Source organism: Arvicola amphibius, chromosome 9 (assembly GCF_903992535.2).
Source record: "Arvicola amphibius chromosome 9, mArvAmp1.2, whole genome shotgun sequence".
NCBI classification, from domain to species: domain Eukaryota; kingdom Metazoa; phylum Chordata; class Mammalia; order Rodentia; family Cricetidae; genus Arvicola; species Arvicola amphibius.
In genome coordinates this window covers 63,956,666-63,967,884 of record NC_052055.2, presented here as the reverse complement: position 1 = coordinate 63,967,884, position 11,219 = coordinate 63,956,666, and the positions used below count along the sequence as shown (strand labels likewise).

At 42.0% G+C, this 11,219-nt stretch overlaps 1 protein-coding gene across 5 annotated transcripts in view; it reads left to right on the top strand.

Annotated features, from left to right (window-relative positions):
- The first annotated feature begins 325 nt into the window (after positions 1–325).
- Rab5a (RAB5A, member RAS oncogene family) overlaps positions 326–11,219 on the top strand; it is a 30,269-nt gene continuing 19,375 nt past the window's right edge. The window contains exons 1-5 of one of the 5 annotated variants that reach the window (XM_038341650.2): positions 327–623; positions 1,591–1,682; positions 1,837–1,926; positions 4,047–4,108; positions 4,795–5,049. In XM_038341650.2, the coding sequence (XP_038197578.1) occupies positions 4,887–5,049 (163 nt within the window). In that variant the 5' untranslated portion in view covers positions 327–623; positions 1,591–1,682; positions 1,837–1,926; positions 4,047–4,108; positions 4,795–4,886. Of the gene's footprint in view, positions 624–1,590; positions 1,683–1,836; positions 1,927–4,046; positions 4,109–4,794; positions 5,050–11,219 lie in introns of all 5 variants that reach the window. The other 4 variants (XM_038341653.2, XM_038341652.2, XM_038341654.2 and 1 more) reach the window with 4 other exon arrangements.

Here is an 11,219-nt window from a genome sequence, read left to right as displayed (position 1 = left end):
GGCGGGGCCAGTAGAGGAAGGCTGAGCTGGGCTCCTGGACAGGTCGGGCCCGGACTGCGGGGCGAGGCCACGTGACGCAAGCCCCGCCCCTTCCGTCCTGCCGCTCCGACTCGGGGAGCCAAAGGACGTCTGCTCCGCTAGCGGCCTTAGAGGGCCGGACCCGCGCCTCCAGCCAACGAGCAGAGGGCGGAGGCGAGGTCGGGCTTGCGAGTCACGTGACGCAGGCCCCGCCCCTTAGGAGGCCTTCGCGGGGCCTGTGGTGAGTGGCGACAGCGGAAGTGACCACACGGCGTACTTTGCTGTGTGCGGCTACGTGGCGGAGCCGGCGGAAGTGGTTTCTTCGCTGGACCTGAGTGTTTGTGTTTTGGTTCGGGAAGAAGCTCGGCGGCGAGGGGAGGAGACGGAGGGAGGAGGAGGAAGAAGTCGTCGGAACTCGAACGCGGCGACGGCGGAGGAGGAGGACCGGCGGAGGCGGAGCGCAGAGGCGGAGACGCGGCCGTGCAGGGGCGACTCGGGGCGCCCACCCCGCGCTGGCCAGTGTGTGAAGCTGCGAGCAGGCGACGCGGCTGCAGCTGCGATCTCCGCGCCGTGCGTGGCCTCGCTGCCGGGAGCCGCGGCCCCAGGTGGAGCCGCCGTCGGGGTAGCCCGGCCTCTGCGTGGCTTCAGCTCCAGACTCATCCCGCCGGCGGCTCCGAGCCTGGGATGCGGACACCCGCCGAGGGAGAGGCGGTGGCACCCTCTTCCCAAGATGGCGCCGTCGGCCGCGGCTGTGTCCGGCCCCATCCCGGGGTCTCACTCCTGGCCGGGCCGCGGCGGGGGTGAGTGGGTGGCTTAGGAGCACGGACCCTGGGCCCGGCCGGGCTGCTGACCCCGGCACCCCGACTTGGTTCTGGGGTGCTCCAGGAATCTAGGCCTACGGCAGGTGTGGTTGGGGAGCTCCGCCTACCTCTGACTGGCTTGGTCGAGCAGTGCGAATGGTGGGATCCTCTTTTCCGTGGGAGGCGGTGAACCGAGGCCGCGGGGTTCCCTGCAAGCAGGTTAACATCCTAACACTTTCAGAAGTTTAAAGCTCTGACTGTCGCACTTGGCGTGTTTGGTTTTTTGCCTTACTGAAGTGAATTCAAAGTGCTGAATCAGTGCCTTGCAAGTAACTAACTAAACGACAAAATCCCTATGTGTACGTCTCTGGGGATATTCAGGACTGCTCAGATCATTCTTAACGTAAAATTTGAACCCGTAGGGTTGTGAGCAAAGTACGCACAACAGTACCTGGCACAATTTAAGGACTCAGTAATTTTTTAAATAGAAGAACTGCATAAAAATAATTACTATTTTTTAAGATGCATAATATGCAAGAGGTTTGTGCTGCCGGATAAGAAGTACAAGCAATAAGTACAAAGGGTTGTAAGTAGCGCTCCATGGTGGGTGTGTGTGTGTGTGTGTGTGTGTGTGTTACCAGGGGTTGAACTCAACCTGTGTATGCTCAGGAGGAGCTCCCCTGAGCTACTCCCAGCCCTTGCACTTAATTTTTAGCATTAATACCGTGGTCAATGTGTGTATGTTTATAATTTGGCTTATTTCCTGTTTGAGGTCTTTGGAAGTAAAGATTCAGTAGCTTTGAACTTTAAAAGGCGCTGAATATGGAGGCACCCATCTGTCATCCCAGCAGTCTGGAAGCTGAGGTAGGAGGATCCGGAGTTCCAGGCTATCCCTAACTTACTCCTGTGCTTGCCTAGGCTACAAGATACAAGACTGTGTCTCAAAAAAAAAAAAAAATGGGGTGGGGAGGGGAGGGAATACTTTACAAAGCAAAACTAAGTACAAATTTTTGTTCAGTTTTTCTGTGAGAATCTGATGTTGCCCTGAAAATTTGGAAGCAGCAAGAGCATTCGGAACAAGTTTTGCCCTGTATTTATTGTTTTGTAGGTAAGGAACTATTGGGAAATATTTAAGCTGAAAATGTATATGGACATGTGTTGGTGCATGACAGTCTATTGATCTACAGCTTTATCTCATCCAGAAGCTGTTTAAATTGCCAATTTCAAATACCGTGTACTTAGAAGGGACTGTATTACAGACTACATCTGTTGTCTTACTTAATTATCACAGTAACAATGCAATGGTAGAATATAATGGATATCAAGATTTGGAAAATAAAACTTTACTCTGGCAGAAATTGGCATAACCAGGTTTAAACTTCAAAATCTGGTTTTGTGGGTTAGAAGAAATGGGAGTTTTATTTATTTATTTTGAGACAAGCTCTCACTGTGTAGCTCTGGATGGCTTGAAACATGCATGTAGACCAGGCTGACCTGGAGCTCAACAGAGATTCATCCATCTTCCTCTGGACCCAGATTGATGGCATTAAAAATCTTGGACTGCCAAGTCTTTGGGGGGTGGGGTTGGAGACAAGGTTTTCCTGTGTGGCTTAACTCTTTTAGAACTTGCTCTATAGACCAGGCTAACCTCAAACTCAGAGATATGCATGCCCAGTGCTGGGATTAAAGTAGTACACCACCCCTGGCCAGCAACCTTTTCTATTTGGGGGGAGGGGAGGAGGAACAAGGCGTTGATATCTCTGATGGACATGTTTTTAATCTCAGCTTCCCAAGTGCTAGGACCACAGGCAAGCTCCATCATGCCAGGCTGGAATGGTAGTTTTGTGTTCTCTTGGTTAGAAGCAGCTTAAATGTCTTTATCTGTAAATGTGTATTTATTGGTAAAGATATGCCATTATCAAGAGTGTTCCGTGTATCGACTCAAATTTTATGGAGAGTACAAATTAATTTTTTATCTGAAGTATAAATTAAATGTAGCTGCTTTGGGGCAGAGAATTTGGCGGGGGGGAAGAAATCCTTGGTGCGTTTTGTTAATAAGCTTATAAGTCACATTTATTTAGTTTTGGATGTATATGTATGTATTCCTGTGTGAAGGTGTACATTTGTGTGGCGATGAAATGGACAATCTCAGGTCTTGGTCCTAATCTTTTAAACCGTACATGGTTCCCAGAATCCATACCCATGCTTACACTGCAAGTGCCCTTACTCAGTGATTTTTTTTCTCCCTTTTTCTGAAACAATGACTTTATGTAGCCCAGACTAGCCTCAGGAACACTTCACAGCCCCTCTTCCTCCTGGGTACTGGGATTGCAGGCTTGCCCCATCCAGGTTCCATATAGTGATTAAAAGTTTGGACTAAACTATTAAAGTTGACTTGTAAGTGAACTGAAAAGGTTGTTTTAAATATTTGCTAGTTCTACCAAGATTCAAAACAAACTGGATATCTTGGTGCAGATCTTAAGAACTTGAAGTGGGAAGATCATCCTGTGCAACTTTGTCTAAAGAGGAGGGGAGGAGACTGTCACTCAGGCTTTTTCCAAATGCAATGTTAAACAGATAATACATATATTGTTAGCCCAAAACTACCCTCCAAAATTGCTGTAAGTAAATAACTCACGCCTAATCCTACCAGATAGAGAAATCCTTATCAGCCAGGCACATAAACTTGGGAGTTAAAAATACTTGTTTGGGATTTACGATTAAGTGAACAATGTATCATTTAATGGAGTAAATTCTATGATTTGTTCTAAAAGCTTTCCATTTACTAGCATAATTTTCAAATCAATTTAATCCAAGTAGTATGACATTAGAACCTGATTTTCTTTTCTTCATTTTAAAGATTTTGTTGTTTTAGTTAATGTCTGTTGGTGTGTGCATGTGAATGCTAGTGCCCAAGAAGGGCAGAGGAGTATGTCACATCTCCGGAACTGGTATTATAGGTGGTTGTGAATCACCCTACAAGCTGAGCTCCTGTCGCCTAGAATAGCAGTGCTCAGGCTAACTGTCATCTCTCAGCCACCCAAAGCCGGATTCTTACTGACCTCTCAAATTGCTCTGTAACCTCAGTGGAGTTCCTTAACCTTTCAGTACCTGTTTCCTCATTTATAAGAGTACTTGATACGGTTGAGTGGCTGTATTAAGTATTTAAAATACTAACTGGCATAAAGTCAAGTCTTTTTATTTTTTATTTGTTTGTTTTGGACCTAGAGCCTGCTACTTGTTGGGCAAGCACCCTACCAGTCTTCAACCCCAAAGTCAAATTGTTGAAGGTTAGTTGTTTTGCTTTGCAGTCAGGTCTTATATGTTGTCTGTGGCTTTGAGCTCCCTACTTCAAGCCTTCCCAAGGTTGGAATTGACATTGCTACTACACCCCACTAAATGCTTGCTTCTTTTTTTATTAATTTGTTGTTTTTGTTGTTAACATACAAAGAGGTGGGTTACAGGTGATGTTTTTATTTGTGTCATTCTTCCCTGTCCTCTCTCATACCCTTCCTCTCTACAGATTGTCTCCCTTCTGCTTTCATGACATACAGATATATAAATTCTATTACTTTTCTTCCAAGCGTTCTCATTTCTTCAACTCCCCCAAGACAAGGTTCTCTGTGGAACAGTCCTAGCTGCCCTAGAACTTACTCTGTAGACCAGGCTGGCCTCAAACTCACTGAGATCCGCCCACCTCTGCCTTGCCTTCCCAAGCCCTGGAATTAAAGGCATGAGCCATCACTGTCCAGCTCTCTTCTTTTTCTTTAGACTTTTCACCCTTCTTTTGAAGGTTAATTTTGAGGTGATTTTAGGCTCAAATCTTACGACATTATTTCCCTTGAAAGGTGATGAAACTAAATGACACTGGCTGTCTACTTGGTCATTTCATTACTCTTATATTAAACTGGCTAAAAGTGACTAATACTGATTTACTTAGTTTTGATTTGCTTATTTGTTATTTGTGTCTCCACAGGTATTTTCTCCAGAAAGAAAACAAAATTGATACCTTGCATCCTGGAAGTTCATTTAGAAATCTGATATTAGGGACTTCTTTCAAATTTGGACATGGCTAATCGAGGAGCAACAAGACCCAATGGGCCAAATACTGGGAATAAAATATGCCAGTTCAAACTGGTGCTTCTAGGAGAGTCTGCTGTCGGCAAATCAAGCCTGGTGCTTCGCTTTGTGAAGGGCCAATTTCATGAATTTCAAGAGAGTACCATTGGGGGTGAGAGTCTTCTTTTCCTTTTAATCATTTACATTAATAAATGTTTGTTCTAAATGTGATTTTGAATAGCTAAATAGATCATGCAGAGAAGAAAAAACTTTCAGCAGAACTTGGACTTTAAAATATAATTTGGTGTTTTATTTATTTGTAAACAAGGTATTGTACCCTAAGCTCTCTGAAATTTTTATAAACTTACTCTTCTGCCTCATTATTTGGATTACAGGTGTACACTGTTTTGGCCAGCATGTTTTGGGGGGCTTAAACAATATTTAATGTGGGAAAACTTAAAACAAGCTAGATGGGGTGGTTGGCACAAGCTTGCCATTCCAGCATTCCACAACCTGAAGTGGGAGGACTGTGAGTTTCAAACCAGTGGCTGTGACATGTGAGAGCCTATCTCAAAAAAGGAAACAAAACACAAAATTGAAACACCTTGTTTATTTAAGTAGGGAACTCTTCTTTTCTTTTTTTTTTAAATATTTATTTATTATGTATACAATATTCTGCCTGTGTGTTTGCCTGTAGGCCAGAAGAGAGCACCAGACCCCATTACAGATGGTTTGTGAGCCACCATGTGGTTGCTGGGAATTGAACTCAGGACTTTTGGAAGAGCAGGCAATGCTCTTAACCTCTGAGCCATCCCTCCAGCCCCCGGAAAATCTTCTTTTCAAGACAAGGTCTTGCCCTGATTCTCATATTGCCCATGAACTCTTAGTGATCCTACTTGCTTTAGCCAATAAGTCCTGGAGTTTCAAGTCTAGTCACTGTGCCTCACCTGTTTTGTTTGTGAGATAGGGTCTCAAACCTAACAAGATTTTATTTCATAGGCTTTTTTTTTTTTTTTGAGGGGTGGACTGGAGTTGGGGGTGGCAGATAGGTTTCATGTAGCCTAGACTGGCCTAGAACTGAGCTAGGTAGTTGTGGAGGACCTTAAATGTTGGTCTATCTCCTGAATGTAGAGATTACAGGTGGGCCACTGTACCCTATGTTTGTGGTAGGGGGGGATTTTATGCGTGATAGAAAAGCATACTACCAACTAAGGTACATGTGTCTCTAAGCCTGAGTCATTTTTAACACAATGTTTTTATCTTAAATCCTTTCTCTAGCAAATACTGCTTTTGTTAGGTTAGGGAAGTCACATGTTTATTTTCCTCTTACGTGAAACAGAAATAACAGTGCCTTGCCTGAAATGAAAACAGATGTCTTAATTAATGTCTTAAGTGACAAGAGAATAAATGCTAATAAGTGCATTTAAACAAATACCAATCTAGCTTTTTTTGCTGAGTCATTTCTAGCATTGTTGATATGTTATATAATAATATTTTGGGTGATAGCTGCTTGGTAGTTGATTTAGGATATTAAAGTTTTGTTTAAGTAGGGCCTGCAGAGATGGCTAGCAGTTAGGAGTATTGGTTTCTCTTACAGAGGTAAGAACTTTAGGCCCAGACTTTCTTTACTTAGACTAGTGGTTCTCAACCTATAGGTCAAACCCCATCAGGGTCAAATGATCCTTTCAGAAGGGTCAAATATATGATAGCTTCATTGAAATTCATAATAGTAGCAAAATTACAGTTACAGAGTAGTAACAAAATAATTTTTTGGTGGGTAGGGGTCACCACAACATGAGGAACTGTATTAAAGGATCATAGCATTAGGAAGGTTAAGACCAACTGACTTAGACAATAAAGTGTCTTACTAAAATTTATAGTTGCTAGGCATGGTGGTGCATCCCTTTAATCCTAGCATGAAAAGGCAGGGGCAGGTGCAATCCCTCTGAATTGGGAGGTGAAAAGCAAGAGTATTGAAGTTCAGACTATCATCAGCTATGAGTCTGACGCTAGCCTGCTCTACATGAGATATTGTGTGAAAATACAGTAGTACCATTAACAGTGTGAGAGTGGCGTGTAGTCACACACCTTTAAATCTCAGCCACCGGAAGGCTCAGGCTAGCCACCACTGCATAGTGAGACCATCTATTCCCTCAGTGAAACACCAAAATCAAAAGTTGGGGAGAAAAGGGTTTATTTGCTTATACTTCCATATTTCATGTTCATCACTAAAGGAAATCAGGTCAGGAACTCAACTGAGACTATAGTGTGTACCAGTACCATATCCTAGTTTTGTTAAAGCTACTTTTTAAGAAAATGGTAAAAGACACCAATGTGGGAAATGGGTTATTATTTGAACAAGGGTAGGTCAGACTGGCCATGAATTTCAGGTCCTCTTGAGACCTGGACCTGATTTATTATATTGTTTTGCTTCATGAAAAAAGATGCTTTTAAAATACTTTCACTGTTTTTAGGTTTTTGGTTGTTGCTATTTGGTTTCTTGTTTGGACTTTGAGATGCTGTCTACCTGTAGCCCAGGCAGCTTTTGATTTGCAGTGATCTTCCTGTCTCAGCTCCCTGAGTGCTGAGACCATAGGCATGAGCCATCACATCTAATTTCTTGTGGTTTTTACTACAAAGATAAAGTTAGTGTATGGTGTCCATTGGTTTTAAGTGAAAGGATATTATCTTTATGAATAGTATTATTTTCTCTTAGGACATTTATATCTATGTGTTTGTAGATTGTACTAGGATGTTGGTAAAAATTTGATTTTCATTCTAGTTTGTGCACTTAGGAACTAAGGAGTTGATTTCAGTAATTGTATTATCAGTCCTCATTCTATATAATTGAAATATTATTGTTGAGTAGGATTGATTGTAATCCTTTGTCTTTTTTTTTAATATTTATTTATTATTATGTATACAATATTCTGTCTGTGTGTATGCCTGCAGGCCAGAAGAGGGCACCAGACCCCATTACAGATGGTTGTGAGCCACCATGTGGTTGCTGGGAATTGAACTCAGGACCTTTGGAAGAGCAGGCAATGCTCTTAACCTCTGAGCCATCTCTCCAGCCCTGTCCTTTGTCTTTTATAAATACGTGGGCCTTGTTTACACATTTTATAAATGACAGTATTGAATTGGATAAGGATTTCTAAAGAACACCTTTTGTTGATGTTTTATTTTGCTTACAGTACTGGAGATTGAACATAGAACCTCATGCCTTCTAGGCTGGTGCTCCACCGATGTGCTACATCTCCAGCCCCAGGTGTTTAAATTGCTTATGATGGTGCACACTTTTAATTCCAGCAGTTGGAAGCAGATGCAGGCAGATCTGAGTTTGGGACCAGATTGGTCTACATAGTGAATTCCAGGATAGCCAGGGCTACATATTAAGACCCTGTATCAAAAAAACAAAAAAAAAAAAAATGGGGCTATATTTCAATGGGAAAATGTTTGCCCAGCGTTCATAAGGTCTTAGTTTCAATACTCTCCCCCGTACCCCAAAAGATGGTCACATGCATATACACACCTAGTATGGTCAAGATTATTTAATGCAGAGAATCATTATGAATCATGAGTGTTAATTTTTTCCCTGTCTCAATTTTGTTAGGGTTAGGGTTAGGGTGGTGCTGTTAAAGTATTCAAAACTGCCTAAATTGACTAAGGAGCTCTGAGCTAGTGTACTGTCTCTGTTAGTTCATTTGACTGTTGTGTTGTATATTGGGCATAGTAGGTTGTCTGAAATTCATTACCTATCTCCAAACACTGTTCTACTTGAACTCACTTGTGATCTACCTATAATCAGAGCACTTGGGAGTTGGCAGAGAGGACAAGTTCAACACCAGCTTCAAGTATGTAGTAAATATGAGGTCATGTCTCCATAAAAAGGAAGTAATAATTCAAGAAACTTTGTGGTTGGTAATGTTTTTGAGACGAGGTCTCTTGTAGCTCAAGCTGCCTTTGAATTCACTATATAGTGATGACTGTTCCTTCTGTTTTTACCTTCCCAGTGCGAGAATTATAGGCCAGTGAGCCCGGAGTATGTGGTGTAGGGGACTTAAACATGGATGAGAATGTGATGATACAAATTACTACCACCTAAGCTACATTCTTGGCTCAGTTTGAGAAGCTTGTGCTTTTTTATTATTATTATTTTCTATGTGTCAGTGTGGGTGCTCTGTTGGAGAGGACTCTGAAGATGAGAGGACTAATTTGGGGAGTCAGCTCCTTTCTTTTGCTGTGTATTTTAGGGATGGAACTCCAGTCATCAGGCTTGTATGGCAAACACCCACAACCATTTTTGCTGGCTCAGGTTTTTGTTTTTAAGTTATCAACTAGCTTGATGTAAGCATAAAGTCGAGCTACTTAATAGCTACTCCATCAAGAAGAGATTTTGATTTTTCAAGGACAGGGTGTCTCTGTGTTACAGCTCTAACTATCCTGGAAATCACCTTGTAGACCAGGCTGGCCTTGAACTCCGGTAGAGATCTGGTAGCCTCTGCCTCCCAAACACTAGGATTAAAGATACTTGCCACCACTGCCTGGCTCAAGAAGAGATTTTTATTGGTATCACATACTGGACCTTTTCTTTTGTATTGTTAACATTAAGGATTGAGCCTAGAGCCTTACCACTAAGGAGTGACACTGAGTTACAACCCAGAAAGTGGTTTTTTTTTTTTTCCTCCTCATTTTCATTCTGAGACAGGGTCTCCTTCAGTTGTTCTGGCTGTCTTTCAACTCACTTTCTCAGAGCAGGACTTGAATTTTGAATCTTCCTCCAGAGTAACTGAGGTTTTTTTTTTTTTTTTAGATCTGGTCATATATTGGACTTTAAAGATAATCCCGGTATTTTACAAACCTCTCTCTGTGTCTCTCCCTTCTTGATATTTTTTTTCTTTCCCCTCCTTCCCTTTATTTTTTTGAGACAGTCTTGCTGTGTAATCCAGGCTGGTCTTCATAACACAGTTCTCTTGCTTCAACTCCTACTACTGAAATGACAGGGTACTGGGATGGGGGTTATGTTTGAAAAAATAAAACAACATAAAATAACAGGAATATATTTGGGGACTTTATTGCATTTGTATCTAATTTGTAAGTTTCAGAAAGATGTTACTTTACAGAAACAATTTGTTGAGACAGGGTACCCCACTCATCCCATGTGCACTCATGAGATTTAATTTAGACTACATATTTCCAGGTTTCATCAGTACATTAGCATGGTTGTATAAAAACATTAATAGTTGAGGAAAGCATGGCAGTAACTTAAATAGTTGTGTAAGGTTTTTGCGGTTGACTCAGAGTGGGTCCTTCTTTGCAACCATTGTTCTCTAAGTGTGCACATGGGTCTTTTGTTGTTTTTGTTTTGTTTTTTGCAAGAAGTTGAGACTAGAAAATCAGTACACATGACAAGCATTGTGCTGTGTAATCAAATAATTGGAAGTTACTGACTCCTCTTTTATGTATCAGTTAAAGAAAATAATGTGAAGGTATTTTCAAAAGCTTTGTCTTAGGAAAAGGAGGTAAGAAGGCTGAGTGCAGTGGCATATGCCTTTAATCCCAGCACTCTGGAGGCAGAGACAGACTCATCTCCAGGCCAGCCAAAACTGCATAATGACACCCTTTCTTAAATGGGGGTGGGGGAGTGGAGGGATTAGATAATGGAGTTAAGATTTCCAGTGGGTCTCTGCGATACCACTTATTGTTTGTCTTCCAGGGTTACTCTTTTCCTGCTCATCTCCATTTGCAATTCTTACAGCTGTACATTATTTTACAAATTATGGTTGCATATGTGGGGATTAGAGAATGAGTTGTTCTCTCCTACCACCATGTGGGTCCTTGGAATTTGTACTCAGTTGTAGCAAGCTGGCTTTTTACGTTTATTTCAGCCTAGGTTTTCCCTTAAAAGAGCTAGTTGAAGCATGAGTGTTATGAAAGTATCAGGTGGAAGGAAGATAGAGCTCAAGTTACAGTATCAGTGCCAGTCATGGTGTAAGAAAAATGTAATGTGACACTATTGCTGTTAGGCCTCCTGGCATATACAGTCTTCACTGTAAGGTCTTAACAGAAGAACTTTCCTAGTTTTCTTTATAATGGTCATATGACTGTTCCATCTTCTTTGTTAAATGGCAACATTTATGCTTTTTTTTTTTTTAATTGTACTTTCTTTACTGCCTTGCCATCTCATTTTTGTGGTTTCTTGTTTTTTCCTTAGCTACCTTTACACTCACACACACGAGCGCAAACACACACACCTTCACAGTGCTAGGGACCAAACCTAACATAGTGTTTGTAAGTTACGCAAAGCACTCTGCTACTGAGTGAGCTATGTCCCCAGCTCCA